The following is a 26,664-nucleotide window of genomic DNA, read 5'->3' on the forward strand; positions in this document are numbered from 1 at the left end:
ACCAGTGTCGCTCGCTTCGAATTCGGAGGCCGCCACGTTCCTGGCCAAGAACTTTCTAACCCGGCTACTATCCTCTTTGATCCTGACCGCTTTTGAGCTTTATCCAGCTCGTCAAGTATTCCCCCTGTCGCCTGAAATTATTATAAAGTGTGCACAGAGAGAGGAGAAAAGAGAAGCAGACCGAACGTAGTTTCAGCTGCGAGAAATTCTTCTTCAATTACTCCTGTGTTCGCCGTTTAGCGAAAAGAGAAGAAACCCGTTACGAAGTCAACGAAAGGAGGTCTCGTTGAGGAACACAATTCATGGATTTCGTGGCACAAATGGGAAAACTTAGATTCGAGGGAATTTTAAATTACTCGAAGCTGGACGCTTTGAGCCATTCCGTATTGCGCAATAGCCAAGAGGCTTCGTTGCCGAGACAAACTTGTTTAGACTTCAATTTATCAATTAGAACTTGGAAATGGACGCCTTTCCAGTCATCGTTCCGTTATTAACGCTATTTCGGGGAACGTTCGTTTCTTTTCGCGAATGTGGATTCATCGGATTAAAATTTCTTCGCTTGATTCAAATCTGGACATTGAGGAGAATATATGTTCGTTCTAAATCACCGACGAACAGGTTGCAAACGTTTGCATGGTCCAAGAAACGAGAGAGCATTAGAAACTCGTACAGGGAAAGAACAGGCTGGTGAGAAATTGTTATTTCTTTTCGCTAGATGAGAATCGCGTTATTCTTTATATTTTCGTTTCTTCTTCCCTATTTCTACATTTTATTCCATTTTGAAACAGTTTATTAAGAGCCACGATCGCCAATGACAATATCCAGTCGCATTATCGTTGTTTAAGTACAACCTATCGGTGTACCGTTTACTCTGCCGCACAAGGGAAGGATCTTCCGCAAACATCGAGAAAAACAACGAGACAAAGCGGAGTCGATAAAGATGCGACGGTCGTTTGGAAAACAGCAACCCGCGTGGAAACAAGCGTCTCAGAGTAATAAAGCGGTGCGGTGTCTCGTGCAAATGTCACACGACATCGACGAATCTAATTTCTCCCGTCGAATGAAAAACTTCCACTTAATGCGCATCGTTGCATAGCAGCTTAAAATCGCCGACATGTCGCGATGCTTTTTAAAGGATATAAAACACGAAAGCGAGTGTCTCGTCCGTCTCGCGACAAGCATCGTGAACACCAAAGAGGCATTTGCTATCCCGTTTCTTCGGATGTCTTTTGCGATCAAACAAGAGTCAATGATTCGTTCGTTGGAACTAATTGCTTGAACCTTTTGAGATATTCGCGGACCCGTTGGCACAAAGTGAAATCTGTTATTTGTCAGTGGATCGCTTCGATAGCTTGATAATTCAATTATCCAACGATCAATAAATTCCTAGTCTCGTCTCTGTAGTTAATGATGCAACGATTAAGCTAACTAGGACAGTCAGCTTGCGGAAAATTTGAAGCATTAGCTGAAACTACTCTACCAAACTAACTCATTCGTAACATAGAAACGTTCTTCCAAAGAAGAGACATTCCAAAAATGGCAGCCGCCTACGCGTGGTATATTCGATGTCATTGGAACAAAGGTAGTCGGTTGCGCGTTCGTCGGACAAATTCGTGGCGCGCGTGCGAGAATTAATTGGAATTGGTCAGAACGGGACGGAACGACACGGACGTGGCTTCTTTGTAGAACACTTCTGCAGTTGCTGCGCGCAAAAGCTTTGTGCCTTGGAACGAAATCTGTCGTTCGTTACTCGTTATCTGACAATTATTATTAACGTTTGTATTGAAGCATAGGTACGATACGCTTGACGGACCAGTTGAACGCAAACCGCGTCGTCGTTCTACGGGAACAAAGAGCCGCGTCCTCGATGTCGCGATCGACTTAACTGTTTCAATCGTCGTGTTTTTTAACCTTCCTTTCGATGGATTCAATTCCATGTAAGTGGAATAGAAAGTGGAGACTTTCGACAGATGCGATAATTCTGCGTTTCTTCGATTCGAGGACGATTCCTTCGACAGATCGTCGCGTATCGTTGCATCGTTATCGTTAACTCTCTCAGTTCCGAATAAATTTATGACAAATCGAAGATAGATGGTAAAAGATGATATCGTTCGATAAGGAGAAAACGAGGAACTTGTGATTCAATAACGTTAAACGGATTTACGCTTCAACTCTCTCAGAAACTAGCCACATTGACGTTACTTTACCGGAAGACAACAGACCGGTGCCCAGCATCGAGCACGATTCCGCGCGTGAAGCTGTTCTCGTGATTTCCTTCTTGCAAGGATTTACATTTCCTAAGGGACCTGCTACTTTTCACGTAGAGACACTACGTTATGGTACATATATGCGCATGGGAATGTAAACTACTGGCATCATTGCTGCTTTATACATATCTTGTCCGAGCGGACGTGTACCGAAAATTTCAGCGCCAGCAAACGCGAGACTCGAATCCGTACGTATCTCGTTCACTAGCAAAGACCCTGAGTTGATCAGGTAGTTCGTACATAAATCGATTTCCTTGCTCTTGTACGTGATCATTCTAGTTTCAGCATAGGAAACCTAACAAGTTTTAATTATTTCGCTTAATATTGTACATTTGAACGTGTAAGATTTTGGGTTTAAATATCTTTAAATCTTTAAATTCTCCAACCTTCGATCTTTTGGATTTTCACATTTTTTAATTCTCGATTATTTGAATTTGAATTTTTCTAAATTTTCAACTTCTTATCTTTACCTGCTAATTTTCATCAAAGTTCAAAATAATTATCAACCTGTCTATCGTTACGATTAACATTATCTCACACCTTCATGCTCGACTAATAAATCTATTCCCTTGACGCTTCGCTATGAACACGCAGATTAATCTATCGATTTCCATCACTGTTCGTTAACTCCCGTGACTCTATATAATTTCAATAGGAAAATTCACGCTGTCAGAACACTTTGAAACGATCCATTGCAGATTGGCCGTGTGGAGAACGCGGCGGGTACACTCAAAACGATATCAAGCGATTGTTAAATAGTTAAATGAAACTGACTGGCCGTTCAGTGAAATCGTATCTGTACCGTGTTTTCCATGCTGGCAATCACGTTGAAACAGCGTGGAGTGGAGATTCCAAGGAACAAAGGGAAAAAGATAAAAGGCAAACGTACCCGAAACGCATCCCTCAGCTCCTGCTCTTCCTGATCCTGATCGGTAGGAGCGGTTTCGCTCGCACCTATGTTGCTCACGATTTCCACGAACTCTTCGAAGCTGACATTTCCATCTCCTAAAATGACAAAAACAAAACAAACGCATCATGTACATCAACATCGTCTCATTCTTTTTTTAGAGAATTTTTTTTCGGCGTCAGCCAGCAACATGGCTACCATTTATTCTCAAACGCCGTTCTACTGGAATTTCTGCATTTTTCGTTTTTCTGTTACAACTATTTAAAAGAAAAAAATGAGGCTTTACAGCGTACACGCTATTCATCCTGTCTGGATACAATCTCTCACCCGTGCAAAAGAAAGATTTTATCATTCCCGCCTTTTACAGTCCCAATTCTGATTCAGTTTACTTCAAAACTACCACTCGAAAAGAAACTCTTGTACCGAGAATGAAAAGAACGTTGCAAAGTATGAGAAGACATAAGCCGCGACATCGAGGGATTAACAAACTTGGCGACTCGGATGTAAGCTCGACGTTCTTATACGAAAGCTGCTTTCCACGCTTTCGCATTCCCATCCTGAAAATCGCGTTTTCCATTATCTGCATCTTTTTCTATCTTCCCTTCCCTGGCCGCCTATTTTGTCGCGATCGTACAACCGCGTGTAAAATATGGAACGGTAGACAAAATATACGAAGATAGAAGAATTTCTTGGTTAAGGAACTATATAAATTCTCTCGGTGATAATTCCCGTGGGAAACACGTTCGAGAAAGCACCGACGAAAATACACGAGAACCCACCGAGAGCTTTCGATAGTGTGACAATTTTCCATGACTGAAGACCATCGAAAGCTAACATTCTGGTCGTATCCTTCATCTTTAAATAAATAACCACTGTCTCGGATAGAAAAGCACCTTCTTGCCACTTCCCCTCGGGCAAACAAACGACTAGTGTGTACAGACTGTATAATGGCTATTGTTTCGAGCTTCCGATGATTGGCGGGGAATTTTTTGTGTACTGAAATTGTTCATTCTTCGTTCATGGCAAGAATTTTCCATGGTATAATATCTCTATCGACGCTACATGACACGGCGAAGGATTAAATAATTTGTCGTGCGTTTAAAAATTGCACGAGTTACGCAGAAACTAAATTATAGGAATTCTGTAAAAATTACACGAAAATTTTACTTAATTAAGAACGTCAGGCAACCTTCCTTTATTATTATTATTCACTGTTAATTATGCCATCCGGTAAATTGTATTTAAAGCAGCTTTGTAAATGGAATAATCGCGTTGAATTTCGTGCACGTATCCACTTGTAAAGGATGTCAAGTAAAACATGGGTGCAGCGCTATCTGTACGGAAGCGTATCCGTTGGAAAAGTCAAAGATACGGCAAAACGCAACCTATAAAACTCGTACGTGTCTTCTTCGAGCAAAGCTGTCGTGTTTTCGAAACTCGGCAATTTTCTGTGACGTTACAGGATTTCTCGTCCTCCTGAGACGGCCGAAATATTATTCCGGGCGAGCGCGCCGCGATTTACGCGCGATTATGTTTCTAAAATCCGCCGGATTTCGAACGCGTCTACACATAAAACGTGCACAATCACGTGTCTAATATTATCAGCCTCGTGTCCACGTGAACTTATGCACGTCGTGCTATCGCGTACGTGTACAGAGATAAGCAACGTTCGTTTGTTCGAGCGATTAAACGCCCGGGCGTGAAGAATTATTCGAACGCGCTTTTCCTTCGTTTTTTTTCTTTTTTTTTTTTTTGTCGACAAATTGGATTATCGGTCGGAAATTTGAGTGGGAGTCGGACGTTCCAACGGCTTATCAATTTCCGAGTAACCTATTTCAATTAAACAAAAAATCTATCTAAAAACTACATAACTGTATAACAGCGTGTGTAGAGAAAAAGATGAGAACAATGAAACCTGCTCTGATAACGGACAATGAACGACAATATCGCGAAGCTACATTCCAATTGTACTTGAAATACCTAACGATATACATAATTTAAAAGGAATTTTTGGCGATATAATATTGCTAACTATAATTTCATAATTATCGCTTGATCTTGGTATGCTTAATACATCGCTTGCAGATGAAAGGAAGATACGTGACGTGATTTTTCTTTAAAAAAAAAAAACCTTAACCACTGATATTGATTTTCCGTTCCTTAGCACGAATAATACCCGCGTACCTTCTACAAATAGGAGGAGAAACAATATTTTTTATGTTAACAATGTACGTTCAACAGCTTGGATTTGTGTACCGTGTATTCTTAATTTGCTAATTGTACGCTATTTGTATATGCTAACCACTTTGCCGAGTGCCTGGACTTTTTCGCCGGAAATATCTCTTCGTTAAAATGCTCCTTGTGTAAGCTCGCGATGCAGATGGCGATTTGACATTGTGTTTGTACTTTTATACGTTGTTTATATGACTGACATGTACTGCATACATGTAATTAGACTATAGCCCGTTAATCGATAATAAACGAATATTTCTACCAGTGATACATTTGTAAAATTTGTAAAAATCAATAAAATGTTTGTAAAAATTTGTAAAATAAAATAGCTTCTTGCGTTTAAAAATTACACGAGTCATACGGAATCGGGGAACGTGCCGAGATCGAGAAACGACCTGCACGTGTGAAATAGTTGCCGTAGATTGTACGGTGTAAACGATCGTGCTATTCAAGCGGATGCCCAAGTTTTAATTAGTATATTGTTACGACGAATTAACGTGTGCTCGCCTTGCAAGCAGGGCGTTGCGCAAAAGGCCAACAAACACGCGATGCAGTCTGTCTAGATACGCTAATAGTCTGGCAGTAGAGGAGCCTCGGTTACCTTTGCACTCGCGCAACTGCGTCACGCTTAACTGTTCGCCTTGGCGCTCCGTTTGTTCCGCTTCTGTATATACTACAGTATACTTACACGTAAACGCAAGCGCGGAGAGACACGTAAACGCAAGGTACATACAGACACTGTTCACGCGAAGTGCTCTTGGTTTACCTATCCGGACATCAGATGGTAAATTCCAGGGACGCGCGGTTGACGTAACCAGAGTAACCGTGCCGCCACTTTGCAATCTCTTGACGCATCTTGAGCAGGGAACACCGTCGTAAGTTAGCGACTTCATCGACAATGAGCGTGGCGAGAAACGGGAAACGGACGCTCTCCTCGAAAATTAGCCAGCCGAGTCTGTTTCGAGACTTTCATCCGGCTCTCGGAATAAATTGTATCGTGGAATTCTTGCCATCGAAAAAGCAAACGGTTGGTTGTTGGTACATTTTACAATCCCTCTCGAAACGATACTTCACTCTAAATCGCGAAATACCGTCGATGATATTCGGGAGGAAGAGTTATTTTCGTTTGTTTGCGTTAAAGCGACGAATAGAAGGGCTTTCGATCGCCCCCCATCCACGGATTTTCCGTAATTCGTAAACACCGCTAAACTTGTGAATAATTGCGCGCGAATAAACGTGTCACAAAGGGCGAACAGATTGGGGAAAAAAGAGTAGCGGAATATTTTATAGAGCTTGTGACAGCAACCCAGGGTATCGTTCGTTACAGATGCAGAAACAGCAAATTTAAATTCGTCGTGCGTTCGACAGAAGTGGAATACGGCATGCAAGCATAAACGAAGAAATAGATCGGGGTCTAAATAAGCCAGGATTTGTTGAACGATGTTCCCCTCGGATCATGAGAAAAACGTAAAAGACGAACGAATGGTATGGAACCTTGGCTGCATCCTCTGTGGTCATCCAATTCGTTTTAACCGTGAACCGTGAAGAATGTTATTCAACCATATCCCTATAAATAGAGGCGTACTCGTGAAATCAAGATTCCGGGGAGATGTTTTTCGACCTCATTCTTACAATGATATTTTACGATTATATCGATATACATAAAATATATTTTTATTTTTCCTTCGCGAAAAAGCAAATAACGAGCATAACATGTGTCGTGCGAAATAAATAGCAGTGACCGTCGAGTCAGACGTCGTATCGATACACTCGTAACATTTTCCCCCGAAAATGAAGTCAAAGATGGACAGAGGGGGATCACGGAACCTAATATACCCCTGTGACGAAACACGCCTCTTTCGTTTGTGTATCAAATAGCCGTTTGAAATGGAATATGTACATGAAATAGTCGTGCAAGGCTTCGTTGTTTACTGGACCTCGTGGAATCACTGTTCCATTTACAATCGTTTTGCAAATCAGAGTGGCGAATCGTTATCGACGATTTGGTTTAAAACCAGACTCGTATTACAGAAAACGAAACCGTCTCGCGGAAGCCACGTTATATCGTAGTAGTTGCGTTTCCGATTTTATGTAATATTTTAATCTTCTCGTTTTTTTTTTTTTTTTTTTGTTTTTTTTTGTCGTAAATTTCGAACGTCGGCAAATACGGTGATGAATGTTGGCCATTTTCGCATATGCAGTTACACAAACAGATTTAGATATCGTGGAGAAAAGTAAGGGTGAATTTGAAACATTGTATACACACGTATAGGTGGCGATTCATCGATCGAAAAGCTATCGAACGAATCGCTTTTAATCGTAACTGATTTCCTGACACGTACTTCCAGTGCCAATGAAATAACAAGTTGCAGTGATATTTAAATGCGCGAATAAGGTTAGTGGTGCAACATCGACATAGAAAATTCCAGGACACTGTTGTTCGTTTTTAGTAAAACGTGATATTAATTGTATTTTAAACTTTGAGGAATTTTCATAAAAAACGTTTCGAGCATTAAAATTAATTTCGCGCATAAAAGAAAGAATTGCTGGTGTCTCGATATTAATTGCGTATGATTGAATTGCATTTTTGTAAAAATATGTATGAAACACGAGAGGCTAACACGAAGCTAACGTGAAGTCTCGTTCCGCAAACACGGCAGACGTCACGAATTTTAATTAACACTTCGTTGAAGTGGATCGATCGCAACCTAAAGCCTATTTTTAAAATGAACTTCGAATAACATCTGATCTAACATTCTACACACACGCTGTTCTAGAATAGACTACAGACGAATAGTATACTTGCAATTAGATACTAATTTCTCAACAATCAATTTCCACTGGAACAACACGGAATTTGTTTAAAAACATTCTCAGCGCTTAACGTAATAATATAATAGCTAAACCTGATATATCTGGATGCTGTATCGCGTAAAACTTTCGTAACTATAAGCTAACTCGTAAATCAAATTTAAGAGATAAACTAAAATCCGAACCTGAAGCATTTTTTTTTATTATTATTTGAAGTCGCATCGATTGCCAAGATCATTAGCGCTACTATTGTATTAAAACAACTCACGCGTATATTCTCGCTCTTGTTAGAGAAGACTGCTAACAAGCTGTTATTTTTGAGATAATCATTGTCGTAATCATGCTCCCGTACAAGGCTCTAATAGTCTAAGACTCAAAAACCTCTGTTATCCGCAGTACTTTAAAGCACTTTAATTAATTAAACATTGTACTTTAAAGCACTTTAATTAATGTTTCAATGTAACGATGAGCTAGCCACGAGGGACCTACAGTTTCCAGGTGGATACCGAACAACCAAAATCGTGTTGAAATAAGCACAATGCGACTACGAATAAATCAAAGTGTTAAATGGAGCAAAGGTATTTGAAGCTTTTGTTTTCAATCCCTCGGTCCAATTACTTTATCCCTAACTACGATTTATAGAACAAACCGTGGAGGCTTCAGTCAATTTTTCACATCCGCTGACTCCCGCGAAAGTCAGAGGCCCGTGCGATAACCGACAACACCACTGGGTTGCAAAAATCAATTTACGCCCCGTTTCTCCAACTTTCTCGCGGTAAAACTGTTCCGTCGATGAATAATGTTCCAGTCGGCAAAAACCTGTCTTCGAGTTACAGGTAGCAGTGACTCGTTTTGGCCGCCGTCGATCGACCTGTCGGAACCTCCATACGAAAAGCCAAACATCAGGACGCGATGCGACGTGCCATTCGATCGACATTCGACGTGCCACGAGTCATTTATACGAATAATCTAGTTGTCCCGATTAAGGCTAGGTACACACGGATGATGCGCCGCTGTTGCGATTTCGCAGCGGCAACGCTGTAGGATTTGACGGGATTATGGTTTTAACGATGGAATATACGCGTGGCATGCAACCCGACTATTAGAAACATGAAAATGGAGATGTATTAGGTTGTCCGAAAAGTGTCTTTCGCAAACGTGTTTTTTACAACAGTGCACCTTCATACAAACGTGAAATCAAGTCTGTGAAATGCCACGGTGTTTATCTCGACAGAACAAAATCGATCGTACGTAATTCGACAAAATAATATAAAACAGAAAACGTTGTACGTTTATTGTTTTCTCATAAAACGAAAAAAACTTTTCGGACAACCTAATAAAACTAAAAAACCTAATAAACATTAAAAATAAAATTTACAGTAAACACTGTCTCTTTTAGAAAAAAGAAACATCTACTGGTAATGGTATTTAGTTGCCCATTTACATGATCCTTGTAGCTAAATAGCATCTTAATTGAGGATCCTTAAACATATAAAGAGTGCATCTATTAAGTTTTATATGTAGTATCTAAATAGCCTAGAGCAAGGACAAGAAAGGACGTTCTATTTGAAGTGAAATTTAGTTTAGTTTTATTTTAACAATCAATACCCAATGCAAAAACTGACTACAATATCTTCTTATTCTATTCTTCTTATTGTAACACTCGGCTCACAACTTCTAGCTTCCCAGATCAAAAAATGCTGATCCTCAACCCTTGCACCCTTCTCCCACTCCTTTACTCATTTAGCTTTGACGTCACCAAGGCATACACTCTTACTTACACACACTCTCTCTCTTTCTCTCTTCCCCAGTACTCTTACGATTCTTAGTTTATACCTTAAATTTACAACTTATACTATCCCGAGAAAACTCGAACTTAAATATATGATAAACCAAGCGTACATGCCCTTTTTTTGACATTACATATATATAGAAAATACTGTTAAATCATGGAAGCTATAATCGTTTAGTCAGCAGCATAGAATCATCCTGTTACCCGTTTGTACAGCAACTAAACCGCAACTTGCGACCACGCAACATGAAGTACCACAACGTGACGATTGACATTCGATGTGGCGCGAACCATCCATACGAATGGTCTGGTTGGCCCGACTAAGTCGGAAAGAACGATTCCTCGTGTTCGTAGAGGAGTGGGTGCATTCAATGGCGCGGTGGATGTCGCATCAGAGCGATTGCATGAGCGTCCTATCGTCGGAGTATCTTGCGATATTTTTTCTCTCGGCTTTTCTTTCCGTTTTGTCCCGTCGCCGATGTATCTGTGCGCATAGGAATATTTTTCCTCTCTCCTCCATTTTTTCTCTGTTTTCTCTTTATTCAATGCTATATGATGCACACAGGCGAACGTATTCATCGAGATGAGATGCATCCACGATGAAACGAGTCCGATTAGACGTAGACGCGCGCAATGGTCTCGTATCGCGGGCCGCCAGCAGATCCGTATTTCTAATTACTCGTACATGCCACGAGGTTTTAGTATCGAAATTCGAAGCGATCCTACCGAGGTTCCGCGTGAAGCCAGGTAAACCAGGCGTTGATTCGGCGAAGATGACGTTCACGAACGGAGTTCTTCGCTCCCGTTACGATATTCGACGCGAGAATTTCATGAACTTGTCGATTAGAGGGAACATCCGTGAGCTGTGGAATATTAACGAGGAAGATGAAACAAAGATGAAAGAAACAATAGAAACACGTTCAAGTAACGAAAGAAAAATAAAGATAATACGAGTATCTTTATTATTATTTGTAAACTGCAAAACCGGTCCAATTAATCTTTTAAATACATTATTTGAAGAAGCTACAACGGTTAAAGTAGACCGACTTGTAATCACGAGTCGCGCTGAAGCTGACAGAAGGAAACTGTTAAAAAGTCGCACTCTTATTAAGCAAGTCTGCGACAAGTAAGCAAACGATAAGAAAACGAAGTAAAGAACGTGTTGCAACGACTGCAAATAGAAACTAAAGAAGCAAAGCATGGACTTGTGTCGACGACTAAGATTTCAAACAGGAATGAAGATATTTAAAAATAAATAACGTGTATCTATGTGATCTGAATGTTATGAAATCTGGTTATCAGTGTTGAGAAGTTAAATGATTCTTGATATTCATAACGCTGTAAATTATAGGAGTTCGCACGCGTTTCGTTGTTTCCAACGGGTCGTATAGTTAATAAAAACCCTGCCAAAGAGATAAAATCTTTCACGAACAAGCCGTTCGTCGACGTATAACGAACTACGTACCGCGCGACGATAGACGTTACATAGAGAGAGAAAATTTTACGCGCCATAAACACGACTCGCAATTGACGACGACAGCTTTCGGATTCGTCATGGGAAATGAGCCGTCGTTGTTTGTTTAGACGTACAAGTAATTCCGCGAAACACAGATTCCATTTGAATAAAGGCTTCTCGCGCGAAATTGTGGCCATTGCTACATTACTGGGAATTTCAATGTACCATTCAGATTGGAAGTTTATAACATCGAAATTAACAACGACTAAAGTACAAAGAAGCGCCTGTATTTCTACCGAAGAAGCTAAAGAGAAAGGGATGAAATAACGTACATTTATACAAAAGCGAACTTTCCAAAAATCATACACCATCGTAAATCTATAAAATTTCTACGAAGAACTGATCAACGAGTTGATCGGTTCGATCACTGTGCCAGTTTCAGTGTGAAATTTGTGCTTTTTAGTACCGTGACAAAGCACGATCGTAAAGCGAAGAATCAGTTGCATTGCGATAAAAGAAATTTTCCTTTTGGCGATGGAGGAATCAGCAACAGGTCCCGATACTCTTATATGAACCCTGTGTATTGTGGCGAAAAACTACGGCGAACTCGAGAGCATCGCTCCTTGGCGCGGAAACCAATATCTACTTCCATTGCTCCAACCTCGCCTCGGTTCACTTAACGAAGCAATCGACATAAACAACAACGAGCGCGGTTTAATTTTCACCGAAAATTTGCGTCTTATCCGTCCGAGATATCTTCCACCATCCCGTCTCTTTTAAAAGGGTAAAGAAGTATCGAGGAGGCTGACAAGATTTCGGTCGCGATACGGCCCCCGATTTGGTCCTTAAGTTTCAACGAATTTCGTGATTAGACATCGGAACGATAGGAAGGTTGGATCGGATATGCCGTCAAGAATTTCAAGCCACGCGCTTCGAAATAAGAACGAGCAAACGAAACGACCGTCTGCCGCTTTTGTGGCGATATAGACGGACGAAAAGGGGTAAAAGTGTGTAACCATGGAAAGGAGTTCTCGGGGAGAGAGAAATGGATTTAGCTTAATAAAGAGGCTCCACTCACGAACATTCTCCCCATTGTTGGACGAGAGAACACTTCTCGAAAATTACCCGCAATTAAGGCGATGCCGTTAGGCAGAAAGGTTGTAAGTGGGCCAACGTGGTTACACCAACGAACGAAACTTGCGACATTCGCCAGTGGTTCGGTTATCACCTTCATCCACGAATCCACCTGGCTATCCCTATTTGTTCCACGTTCGTAAACTATAACCACAGGATCGTAACAACAGCGGAACGATTTACGTGCGGGAGTGGTGCAAGGGACTGTTGTTGCGCTCCACTCGAACGTGTTGCTAATGAATTTAGCCAGATGATTGGAAACACCGTTACGAATTTTAACGAACCTCTGTACTCGACCCGATCGCCATGCGCTTTCGTTTTCACAGTATCGTTGAATATTAATGGGAAGTTTTCGATTAACGCCACGTTCTACCGTGGTTCTCGGCACATTTGTCTATTTTGTCGCACGCCACGTTTACATTGCCTTGTTTCCATAGCCCAATTAATGGAATAGCGTGACGTTTCTTAGTTTCAAAATGGGAAAGTTTTGTTTTTCGTAGATACATGGGTTTCAATGTGTGTGCGCTTACCGTCGATATCAATTTCCTGTAGCATCGTGCGTAGTTCTTCAGCCCTCGCGAACTGTCCGAGCGAGCGCATCACCCTGCCGAGTTCCTCTTTGGTGATACTTCCGTCTCCGTCCTTGTCGAATAGTCTGAAAGCTTCCCTGAACTCTACAACAGCGAAATTCAATGCGATTAATAAAACACGCACCCGTTCGTACCAACTTTCTTCTTTTCTCGATGAATAATATTCAAAAAGGTTGCATCGTAGAAAGGAAAGATTTAAGGCGACAACTGGCAAGTGGCGAAACGCGTTCAAGAAACGTGCTGCATAGCGGCACAAAGCGGAGTTTCCTTCCGGTCTTAATGCGTCATCCCTCAACACAATCACGTGGCGATTCTTTAATTAGCTCCGATTCAACGACCGTATTTTAATACCTTTTTCTCGCAGAGTGCAATATTAAAATATCTATTATTCTGAAACACTATCTTTTGATCGAGCAATATATACAACAAAGGAAATAATGAAAAGCGATTAAGACGCTAGTAGCCCTAAGGCTAATTACGCTGACAGTAGCACAACGAAAGAACTTGGATTACAATGACTCGCAAATTACGAAGACGAGTCGAAAAAATCGTAAAATCCGCAACCGTCTATCGACTCTTTTTTTTTTCTTTCTTCGTTACGTAGGGTTAGAAAGATCGGACGTTCGAGCTGATTAAACAGTTCGGTCGATAACATTCTGCGATGTTTGATGCCAGTGGCGAGCACGATGAGAAGGGACAAGCTTGGTCGGACTTGGATCGTCGGTGCTTGACTCGACCGTTTAATAGCCTCGTTTCACGGCCCATTGATTTTGTTCGTACCGGCGGCTATGGTTTTCCTATAAGCACATTCTCCACCGGCGTATCCACGCGCTATTGTGCTGCAACTAGCGGTAGACCGAGATAGAGAGAACGAGTGAGAGTGAAGCCGGAGGATACCCGCGATTTCGTGCTAATGGGTAACGACGAAGAAAAACCGCGCAGGAAGGAACGTGGACAAATAGATTCTGCTTAACCCGGTTACGGATTTGTGATTTTCCGATTTTTTTCTTTCTTTTTTTTTCGTAGTTCTCTTTTACCCTGTGCGAACGACAGGGAAACGATGCTGAGATAATTCGACAATATCCGAGAGAATTAACCCCTCGCCTTATAATATCAACACATTTGCAACAAGTTTGTAGTTCGTAATTATTAATATCGCGTCCATTCATCGATAAAGATAGATTTTCTTTTCTGTGCCACTTTTAGATAATAGCCTTTGAATTTTTAGGATTTCTAATAAAATATTATACAGCTCGGTTTAGAATTAACTTTTGTTCATATCCGAAAATTGATATTTCTTTAAACGCATTACTCTTCTGGCGAATCAACGATACGATACGATATCAAACATTTTTATATCTAATAGAATGTTACAACAGGAAATAGATAAAGTTCATTTAAGCAGTCACTAAAAGGCAGAGTAAAATAAGAGATTAAGGAACAAAGTATGGTTCTTTCCGAATTGCGATATATTTAGCGCGATAGTCCTTTCGAAGTTGTTTTTCAGCATTCGTCGAATTGGCGATATAAATAAGGACGCAGTTAAGTTTAGAAGATTAAACCATTCGTTTCTACGTGCTGCAGCTATCTTTTCGTTTCGATGGGTCTTGAACTGAGAGTAAACTTTCGACATTCGTCTCTCGAAAGAAGTAACGCGAGTAATTTCTCTCAGCAACGACCGTACATCGTATGAGGAGGATTTGCGCAAAACATGCGAATGGTATTCTATAGAAAGTAACCTGATCTTCGAACGAATAGCTAGGCATCATTAACTGAGAATCGCACGCATAAAATGTTCTGGTATAAAGGATCTCTTTAAAAATATCAGACGAAACGGAAGTTACGAAGAAGCTTAAGTCAGCATTGACGCGCGTGTCGCTTTGCTGTAAAGGGACCGACATATTTCTGCGTTTCGTTTTTCTAACAAGCGACGTAGACGAGATTTCTTTGATCCAAAAATTCTGTTTGCGACATTCTTTTGCTTTTAACGTCGCGTTATCTTGCCACTGGACGATCCGTCGACCAACGTTTTAATCCTGTCTCTATAAAAGGATTTTGCAGTTGGAAAAAAGCGTTTGAAATTTGTCGAAGGTCCAATCATTATTTTGTAGCTGTGTATCGTACGGTATAAGAATCTTATACCGAATCTTTTGCCAATTTTGTTGTTCGTTTGAAATTAATATTTATTTCGATATAGATCTTTTACGAAAGAAATTTTGTTATGTAATTGAACGTTGCGCTGACATTCTTTACGTTTTTATAATTAACGGTCTACATATAGAAAACACGCGAAAAATACTGAAAAGAGTGGAGCTTAAGTATCGGTGATATTTCCTGTCAAAAACAAAAACGGTTAAAATCGTGGCGACAGTTCGGATTCTAAACGAATATACGTCACGAAGAACTATACTTCTGATTGCGCGTGACGCAAATGTCAAAAAAAGCAACTGCCGCAAAAACATTGCAGTTGTTACGTCGCGTGAAATGCTCCGTGCGACGTCCTTCATTGTCAGACCGTCAAGGCCCAAGCACCATCAGACAGACCCTCAATAAGCCTAAGGTCCTACCAAAACCGAATCTTATTAGCTTGCAGGAACCTTTAATCCTGCAAGTATTTTCGGTTTATACCTGGTACTTAAAACAGTCCTTAGGTTTATTGCACATTCTTACAAATTCGATTCACATTCGAATTGGACTATTCGCGCCCAGCGTTCTGGCGGCCATACACATTGTGCACCGGTACCCTTAGGCCGATCGGATGGGTCAATTCGACGATCGTACCCAAACTGCCTGGTGAACCCTACTGTATGATGAATTGCGAGAATAATCAATGCAATGAAGAGAGTACGGTGGTAATGGGAGAACAGGAAGATACTATTCTACCAATCGAGAGTACCAGCAGAATGTGGAACGAGAATGGGACAAGAAACATCAGTTACGGTGGTAGCGTAGGTGGGGAAATGGATGACGAGTAATCTATACTTTTTATCAACGCGAAGGAGGGACAGCAGGTCGACGAAAAAGAGGAGGAAAGATTGGAGGAACAATACGAGGATGAACAACAGTCAGATGAACAACAGGCAGAAGAACAGCCTTTGGAGAACCATGAACTTTCGGACGTTCGCGGGGAGACGCGATCTCGAAGAAGCGCGCCAACGGGAGTCGTAAATTCTCGTTAGGATTTGACTAATCGACGCCACGAATCGTTCGATCCCTTATTTCTCGTGAGATCATAAGGGTGGTAGATTGAATATAACGCTGCTATTAACAGGTTATTATATATCTGAATGATCCAACAACTTCAATGTAATACAAGATTGAGTAGGTGTAATAACAACTGCGAACGAATACGACCTGAGACTCCTTTCGTGTCGACGACGGTGATGATATATCTTCTGTCGATTGACTGTCTTCAACTTGTAGATTCTGCTTGACTTCCGACTCTCGCTGTTCCTTACACTGTCCTTTGACTCGAGTCGATGTAGACTAACTGACTAGCTTTAACTGTTACTTTAATGTTACTGTGGAACAAGTCTAGAGCGCAAGTACAAGAAGTTGAGTTAACCCTCCTGATCCCGTAGAAGAAATTGGTTCTTATGTAATCACGGAGGAAAGCTCGGTAAGGGTGTGCCTCTTGAACGAAGAACGTGAATTCGTTGCTCACACTTTTCGTCAGGAAAGTGAGGGTAACGATCCGCGATGCCGATTAGTTATGACCAACGTTAGGAATGAAGACAGGAGGAAGAAGCCTCCTACCGACGTGACTCATGGGCGACATTGTTCATGGGAAAAACCTGCTTTTCTGTTAGAAAAATATCCGCTTTCTCCGTAATTTGTAAGAACGTGCAATAAACCTAAGGACTGTTTTAAATACCAGGTTTAAACGAAAACACTTGCAGGATTAAAGGTTCCTGCAAGCTAATAAGATTCAGTTTTTGACGGTCAGACAATGAAGGACGTCACACGGACCATTTCACGTGATGTAACAGCAGTATGCCAATGCAATGACGAAAAAGCTGTTGATTGCACCATCTTGTAGCTACGTATTTGCGAATTTCTCTTCTGTTTTGACAACGCTAACGAAGTAGTGGCTCGTAACGATGGCTGAATGCCATAAATGAAATACAAAACGGTTTGGTTGTTTCCAATTTGCATGGAAAGATAAGCCGTGTAACAAAAACAATTCTTGGAATTTCTTTTGCTCAACGATTCGTTGGAATTAATAACTGTAAAGGGGATATGATATTGGAAATTTTAATTATCGTGTCTTCGTTCGGAATTATAAAGGTATCATAATTAATTTTAATTAACTTGATAATAAGCTAATGAAACAAAAGGCACGATAATATTTAAAACTTAATTCACAAACAATAAAATAAATTTTCATATGAAATTTGGCTCTGTATTTCTATCACATAACAGAACTAATTACAGATGCAATATATGAAAATTTTCTTTCATGTTATGGAAAATGACTGAAAAGTCATGGATGCGTTTAAAACGAGAGTCGTTTTATGTTTTCATGAATTCACTCGGATACTTCCAGCTCGGTTATTAAAGTAATAAATTTCGTTACACGGTTTAAATATATTCCTGGATCATGATTTATGTTTATTTCATCTCCGATTAAATATTCTCAAAAGTAATCCTACGAATAATATCCCACAGGTACATTCATTTCATCGCCACAACACCTTCCAAATTATAACACAAGAGCAGAGTTATACATTGTTGGGATACGTCAGATTAAATTCATATTAAGCTTTCCAGCGCGATATCGTATTTAATCCTCGAAATTCAAACAGAAAGAAAATCTCTGTTATATTTGTTCCGAGCCATTAATATGGATAGAGTGTGACACCAACATAACTCTTCGAGTTCTCAGCTGCGAATTTAGGATTATCTGTCTTTTAAAAATCGTAAAAATAGATCGAATACCACTCTACCTTTTGTCCATCAGTTCTCTTTTGCCTTCAAACAACCTATAGGTACCAGATTCGGCTACAAACGAATACCACTCCACTTTCTACCCACCAATTCTCTCTTGTCTTTGAAAAACCTATATCGGATTCGGCTGCAAATGAAGCATCGAGAGAAAAAGTGGGCTAATTCCAATACAAGCTGAGTAATTTGTTGTTTACATGAGATCTATGCGAGGGCAAAATATTAATTCCGATAACTTTTTACCTCGTTGTGAATTCCTTCGCCTTTCTACGATTAATCTGTTAATCTGGTCATTTCTTAAATCCGAAATTTCTATAATTATAGAATTAAAAGTTAACTCCACTTAGATCGATTTTAGTCCTCGCAAGTGGAAATACGATATAATTTACTTTCAACCAGAAAACGATGAGACAAATTAAACAGATTAAGATCCATAAATTGAAAAATTATTATATGAAAAAAAATTAGGAGTCCCAGTCACCAGTTAAATCGTCTTCCTCAAATCGACAGCTTACTGCAGATTATTGGAACACGCAAATCGATACTCTCTCGTTAAAAAAAAAAACATAGTCCATTTGTGCAAACGATGTCTCAAATCTGATTGCTACGACCATTTGATAATCGTTAAATTAACTCACCTTTCATTTGAGATTTCGATATAGTAGGCGTCTTGCTGGACGATTCAGGGGCTGATCTCTTTGGAGACGCGGGCAAGGAAAAGAGAACGTTCGTTGACAGCTTGGTGGCCTCCGTGGACGACGAGGCCGACAAATATGTGGAGGACGACGTGGCCGTGATCGGGCAAGTCGCCGAATGGGGCTGTGGGGCCTGTTGCCATTGCCAACGACATTGCTGCCGTTGGTCTGTCGCGCTGGACGATATCGATGCTTCTGATTCCACGGGCACAAATGGCATCGCCATTGACGCGACTGTCATCGTCGACGTCGACGTCGACGTTGTCGGTGTGGTCGTCATCGTCATCGTTATCGTAGCCGCCGACGTCCTCGGCGAACAGCTGCTCGTCGTTCCTTCTTGTCCCTCGCTGTTCGCTACCGTCCCGCTGTTCTGTCTCGTCTGCAAACGTTTTAAATAAACACACTCGTGAGAACAACCGTCTGATCGCTTGTTCATCTTTTATACGCCAGAGTTTCAGGAATTTGTAGAGAGAAAATGCTTAGAGAAACGGTAGACGTCGAGATTTCACGGTTTTTATTTGCGAATATAGAGTGGAATCACGCGAGACAAAGCGTAGCAAATAAAGAAGACAGATGAATTTCGTGGGTAACGATTTAACGTTCTCTGATGGTCGATGAATCGAGCTAGCTCGCTAGCCACAGGTGGCACGACGCGCGTTACGATGGACAGACAGTTCACCGCGACACAGAAGGCACAATAGAACGGATCTGGATGAAGCTACGTGAAAAAGAAAATTGGAATTATGTGTTTTAATCGAAGAAAGACACATCTATTGGCTCGTTCCTATAACACGCAATTCTATCGGATGATTTTGCACGTTGGCCCGATGCGTATTACCGGAATTTAATAATAAAAAGATAACGTGAACGGACAGTTCGCGAGAAAGGAACTGAGTGAACTCGGACGGAACTGGAGTGAAAAATGTACAGGAATCGGGTAACGATCACGAAGTGGCAGGTATTCGCTGTTTCGCGGTTATAAACTTGGAGACACGTCCCGCAGGCGTATCAACGTACAAAGTTTATCGGTCGCGTGGTTTAGGAGCTAGCCACGAACGTGTTTTTGCGCTGTTCACGGTAATCGTGTCTCGTTGTAGGTACGAACATCGATTGAACGCCTTGATGGTCGGCTTGACATTCAGCCTCCTCTGTGCGAGATATATTGTCGACAATATCAACAGCCGAGTAATTGATGGCAGTAATTGATGCGATTCGTAACAGAAACATCGATTGGATTTCGATTGGGAAACGCTCTCGTTAAACTCTGGCAATTTAGTTTATTAAATTGGCATAAAATTGGTCGCTTCTCTTTTCTGATTAAAATAATCTCATCGAAAGCTGCCTGTATTCTTCTTTCTTACATAATACCGTCCCGGTTTTTAAACTTAGAAATTTTAATTTCTAATCTCCAAAATTAAGAAATTTTATCGCGCTGAACTTTATTAACGAAAGTAATTGAGACGTGGATTTAATAACCGTAAGAACAGCCATAGAGTCCTTACTGCAAGTCGACTTGATTTATGAAGAGAAAAAGCACACAACAGTTGAAAGCATTTCGAACGTCAGGACGCAAGTTACGACGCGTTTAACTCTGTTTAGAAACTGCCAGGTTCCGTGGTATTTCCCGCGACAATAAAAGAAGCTCGAGCCGGCGGCTTTTTTCCCTGTCAGTTCGACACAACATACACACGTCACAGCGATAAACCTCGGATCAGACGACTCGCCGAATTGCTGCGTTTTTGCGAGCGGAATGAGAGAGCCGTCGCTCGGGGCGCGAATCGACCCTAATCTTCCGCTGAGATCGAGCTCGCGTATCGCGACCACTAAAAATTTCGTACTCTCACTCGGAAAGAAACGACCGATCATAAAATCGTAATTTTCGCAGGCAAACAGTTTCTTGCAGCGATGTTCAGGATAAAAAGACGGATTAAATTTTTCTTAACGCATAAGCGATCGATAACTCGGCGGAAAAACCACGGTGATCCGAGCGGACATGAAGAAAGACATCCGATTTATTGAATTCCGTGCAGCTTCCTCACAACTGACATAGATGGCTAGAACGAGAATTACGCGGACCACCCTTCAGCCAGAACTTTCGAATTTTAAAATCAACCGACAGGAAAAGTTTCGCGAATTTAGTAACAAAAGAACGTGGAACGAGCTCTCGAGGTTCCCTTTTCTTTTCTATCCATTTATTTTCATCTGCATAGCCATCGGTAAAAAGACAGTGGCAAAATCGGATTCTCGTTAACTCGTCACGCGTTCCCGATCGGTCCTGACATTTTTGTGCTCGGATTCGACGTTTCCTCGGATTTAAATTACATTTTATCGGTGCCACCCAACGTGGGTAAGGTGACCGTAGCCTATTTCACTGGATTAGATTTCAGATTCCGGTCGAGATCTACCAACGAATATTTCTCCTTTTTACTCGTTCTTGCTGACCACTACATAAAGGGGAACGTCTTCGATACGTAATTATAAAAGCGGTTTTAATCCCCTTCGTAATCGCCCGTTAACTATCCCTTCGTTTTTCCGATTAGCCGTTATCGAACGTTGTCTTTAATTAGCCGCATAATTAAAATTCCTGCGATCGTAAACGGACAACTGACACTATTGTATAAAAATAATTCGTGAGCAACCTGCACTTTCGAAACTACGTAACAAGCGTTCGTCGCTCTAACCAATCACGATTTCTTCTGGAGACAAAGTCGCATGCCGCGACCGTAGAAACCGCAACGAAACCAGGAAATCGGAGAACAAGGTAGATGGACGCGGGACCAGAAAAAGAACCATTTTGTCCGTTGCAATCTATCATGTAGATAATTCAATTACGACCATCCCCTACAGCCAGACGGTCCATTATCCAGTTGGTTAATGAAACAACAGCGAGATGGACGATACGCGTAACATTTTGACCGGTGGACTTCCAGCCAGAAATTGCATCATTACCGATCGTTTCTAACGTCGTGTCGGTTAATCTCGAAGAAATTTTACCGTAGCCACACGGATTATCCGTCTCGCTCTACCGAATGTATCCATAGCGAATCATCAATCGATTCACATTTCGTATTCTTTTAGTCGCTCGATGAATTGGTAATACACATTGCATCGTTGAAAGTCTTTTCAACTCAGAGCACGCTCTTAATTCGTTTCTCGATATTTCCTCGTCGAGGGGAAACTTCATTAGCGGCAACGACTACGCCAATTGACCGGCTTATTACTCGTCAACTGGAAGAACAGGTGGAAGAGCGGCGAAGAGAACGTCGTTATGTTACCGTTGTTCGCAGCCGTGGCTATTATCGTTGTGCCAGTCATATCAGCCTAGTTCTTCATATCGAGACTTGGCTCGGGCTAAAAGAGTCACGAAATTCGTCCGAGGGCACGAAGATCGGTTGGACGACGCGACCGTTCTAACTCGATTAAGTCTCGTAATAAACGTGCCGCTTAATTAACTCGTCTTAGCAGCGAGCATCTGGTCGAACGGTTGAAGCATCGAATACTTAACAGATCGACGAACAATTAGATGGGTATAGGGAACTTAACGATCGCAATGGCCGATGCATGAATCTTGCCGCAGGATCGTGGAATGTTGGTGGCGATTAAAAGAACGCTTTCTTTGAATACCGATGAGAGGACGTCGCAAAATGGAATGCCTGATGCTATAGCGCGGCTCGGGTCTCGCGGAATTTTATGGGTTAAGACGTTTTAATTAAAACGTGCGATCGGAGACTTCCGCTGAAAATCGCGCGATCTGAAACGTTCGTTCAAAATTATGAGAATTTCGTTGAATTTGAGTGTGGATCGAAGTAAACAAACGTCATGGAAACGCGTTCCTGGCAGACTTGTAATTATATGCCGCCGTTAATCGTTTGCTTTTCGAAAATCGTGTCAATTAACGCCAAAGGGTGTTTGTATAGAGCGTTTGTAAAACGCGTGAAGCGAATTTCGAGAGTTCGTCGGAACGGTTGCGGAGAAACAGAATGGATGTGTTCACTACGTAAATCAGTGCTGTAAGCACTAGGAACAAGCAACTAGCGAATGTAATTTTCGCTGTGAGAAGAATTACAGGGTAGGGAAAACAAGCACGATGCAACGACACGAGAAACGTACAACGAGAAACGTATAGCAGAGATACAAGGTCGATGGAAAGGAATGGACCAAGGAAGAGAGAAGTTTACGAGGGTTAGGCCGTAGGCGCGATAAGACCTGGCACTCGATCACACTGTCTCGCATTTTGATTGAACGAGAAACGAGAAAACTTCGACTGACTTGAACGCGCGGCTGACGATTTGCATGCGACTATTACGTGGCACGGCCTGCATACAAGAGATAGCGTTTTATGTTGCTATTAAACATTTAATTTTTCCTCGGATGAAATACCATCGGAGCGTCCAGGGAAGAAAGTATGTAGCTCGATAATTGATGTTCGATAACGAAGAAACTGCGATGTTTACATTACAAATGACCAATTACGAAGAAGAGAAATCATCTTGCCAGATTTATACAGAGATAATATTTCGAAAGAATATCTCGCGAAATGTACGAGTACACAGGAAGGTTAAATGTCTTGACGTGAAATACGATGTTCTTAGCGCCAACTGAGCGTTAACTTCAAGGATATTTGCTTGTACGTACGCATCTGGTGTTTGGAGTCTCGGGGGTTTGACTGCGACACGGCAAATTTCACCGATTCCATTCCGGATTAGTGCAATTTGTAGACATGTAGTTACCTTCCCGTTGTAGCGGTATAGTGATTCAATTTACATGGGGTAAACTGCTGCGACAAGCTTGTACCTTGTAAGCATGTAAGCAACCGCCTGCTCGACACTATTCAATCAACGAGGGACCAGCAGTTTCCCCGAGGATTCCTCCGGCACTCGGCCGAGTCAGAAAATCTTTCTAATATTCAAGAGCATTTCTCAAGATAACCAGATAAGACACAGCCCGGTATATCAGGAACGAGGTACGCGGTTAAAGTATAAAACACCCTCGTGCGCTCTTGTCGCCCTTCTTCACGACCTTTCTCTCATTTTCAACCCTCCGCTCGTGCAATTTCCACGAAGTCTCGAACCAAACGCGCTACAACCTGTCCTCAGAAGCTGAACCATAGCAACTGACGAGTTCCGAACGATTTTACAAGCTGAAACTCGTAACTAGAAACATTGTACACAGAATTTGATCGCCGACCACGTACCGTACTCGTACTCGCTGAGTGCTAATTGGGAATGTACGGAATTACCAAGAATTAACCGATTAATCGACACGCTGGGAAAGGGAGAGAAACGCGTTGAGGGCGAACTCGTTAGCGCTGCGGCTGACCGCCCGTTTACGACCGATTTCACGCAAACGCGTCGCTCTGCGCCATAATTCAGCTTATGAGAAAGGAAATGATCGCGCGACGGCACGGCTGCCCGTGTTTGTGCTAGCTATTAAGCGGCGATTTCGTTTTCAATTCATTGCCAGAGGAAAACCATGGAACACACACAGTTTACGATTCATATTATATAGGCCATCGTGTAGGTTAGGCTCCGTTAAAGGAAGAAAAATAATTCTTTTCCTCGGTAACAAACCGATATCTGTTGTAATCGATCGAACGACAACATTTTACGCTCTCGCTAAGGGTCGAGAGAACAGCCATCGCGATTTTCTTTCACGCGGGATGAAAATTTATCTTTCGACGACACATTCTTCGAAGAGAAGAAGTACGGTTAGGATAAGAATAAAGAGAAAGAGGTCGATCGAAAGAAAACACACGGTCTATTCATCGTTCAATAATACCGCGTGCCTTTTCCTCGCCTCTTCTATTAGCACACCTTTTGATGAAACATTAATTTTTAAGAAGATGCCGTTCCATGAACTTGCACTAAAATTTCTGAAACTATTCCTGTTTCTTATTCACCTTGCTACAGACACGTTTCGTTTTTATTTCCCTGCAACTAAATTTTTATTTATAGGAGAGTATTAAAGAATTATGTTCGTGAAAATAGTCACTGTGTTACGAGCCATAACAATAAAGCATCTAGACTAAAATTGATCGACGAAACGCCTGTGAAATACGGCTAATTCACGTCCTTGTTCTCCCGATACAATGGTGTGATTATTCGCGACAGATCAATGACACGCGTTCATTGCCTCGTCCATTAAATTCCTTGTACCATTTAGTGTGATCGAAAAACCCGTTAATCTTCGCATTCAGGTATCTCGTGAACCTTAGAGACGAATTGAGACAGCAATATATGATCGGGTTTCCAGGCTGCCAATGAATGCTCTATCCGCGAGGGGTTTGAACATTTTTCGTGAATCCCTCGAATCACGGCCTAAGTGGAAACACGAGCCTACGTGACAAGTACGACGATATTCTTGAGAAGAATTTAGCATCGTTTCACCTATTTGGTTCCGGATGGGAGTAACGGCCGAGTTTTATATTCCTGTAGTAGGTGTAGCGCGATATTTTCTCTCCAGGGACTTTCACCCGGCGAAAAGTAGGTATGTGTTTCCAACCGTAACGTGCTTGAAGCTTTTCGAAAAGCCTCCTAACGCACGTCTACGTCTTACCGGGAACTCCCAGCATGGTTGGATCAACGTGCACAAAGCAAACGGGCGAAGAAAAGAGCGAGCCAAAGTGTGGCTAGCGCATACAGTGGTGGCAACGGTTTCGTAATACGACGAACACCGCAAGAGCGCTTAAGTTTTCCCATTTAATGCTACCGCCGGTACTTCATCTATCTCAAAATCGTTCGTATCTCGTTTCAAATTCGTTAGAATTAACGAGGAAGAAGAAAGCAACGCATCGAGCCCGGGAAGCGAAAAACGCATCTACTTCGGTGCACAGAGACATTCTGACAGCGTCTTGGAATTTCTAGCCATAATAAATTTCACTCAACGGCGAAATATATATATATATATATATATATATATATATATATATATATATATATATACGTGTATAACGTAGGTGTGGACACTAAAAAATGAGTATAGCGAATTGACAGAGTGCGCTTCGCGCAGCGATGAAACTTAAAATTTCATATCAGCCATCTTGTGAAACTTGAGTATGCAAATTAGAACAAATAGAGAATAGGCTAGCGACGTGAGTAACTGACAAAGCTTTGGACAGACTCGGCTTAATATCGGAACGTTTTATGAGACGTTTTAAAGAGAAACGAGAGTTTCGCGTTTGTTTTTTCTTCACGTTCTCCGTATCGGATAGAAAAAAGAGAGGAGGCAAGATAAAATTTGAAAATGTCGCTTCGCGTTACGGGTGCTTGTGCTTCGCTCTATGGTGAAAAAAAATTCGTTAGCCCCGTCGAATTGTTCTGAAGGAGCTCGCGAAAATGGAAACAATGCAATGCGACGTGAGACTGAAAAGGAACGGATGGGTTGCTTATCGGTTAATTACAGCGGACGCAGTTGCTCGCTCGTTAATTGTTTAAAAGTGCTACGATTACCAAGGAGATTTTTAATTGCCGGCTGAAGTTCGTCCTCGAATGGGAACTCGAGCAGGAATTTACGGTTCACGAACGGCCTAGAAATTCTCAAGACGTTGATACGCACTTGTTCTGACGTAACGTCTGTAAATATTTTGAAATTTTAGGATTTACGACGACTGTACGAGTTTTATCAAAATTTAGAATCAGCGTTTATGGATTTAGAAAGCTATAAATTTAAATCACTTAATAAAAAAACTTCTTTGAAAAATATACACATTTTCTTTTTAAAATAATATACCCGTCGATTTTACATGTTACTATTCGAAATAATATCGCTAGTTCTTGTATCAAGTTAAAGAAATCTTCTTTATCTGATACGAAATTAATGGTTACCAAATCAATATAA

The 26,664-nt window shown here is 41.4% G+C and overlaps 1 protein-coding gene across 5 annotated transcripts in view; it reads right to left on the bottom strand.

Moving 5' to 3' along the window:
- Positions 1-26,664, bottom strand: part of LOC138181007 (calmodulin) — a 77,229-nt gene that overhangs the window by 22,959 nt on the left and 27,606 nt on the right. For 3 of the 5 annotated variants that reach the window (XM_069115447.1, XM_069115450.1, XM_069115446.1), the window contains exons 2-4: positions 18,772-19,207; positions 13,130-13,273; positions 3,157-3,272 (exon numbers count right to left, since the gene is read on the bottom strand). In XM_069115447.1, coding sequence (XP_068971548.1) covers positions 3,157-3,272; positions 13,130-13,273; positions 18,772-19,114 — 603 coding nt within the window. In that variant the 5' untranslated portion in view covers positions 19,115-19,207. Of the gene's footprint in view, positions 1-3,156; positions 3,273-13,129; positions 13,274-18,771; positions 19,208-19,666; positions 19,771-26,664 lie in introns of those variants that run through there. The other 2 variants (XM_069115449.1, XM_069115451.1) reach the window with 2 other exon arrangements.

Source organism: Bombus flavifrons, chromosome 6 (assembly GCF_040668555.2).
Source record: "Bombus flavifrons isolate JBK064 chromosome 6, iyBomFlav1_principal, whole genome shotgun sequence".
In the NCBI taxonomy this organism is placed as follows: domain Eukaryota; kingdom Metazoa; phylum Arthropoda; class Insecta; order Hymenoptera; family Apidae; genus Bombus; species Bombus flavifrons.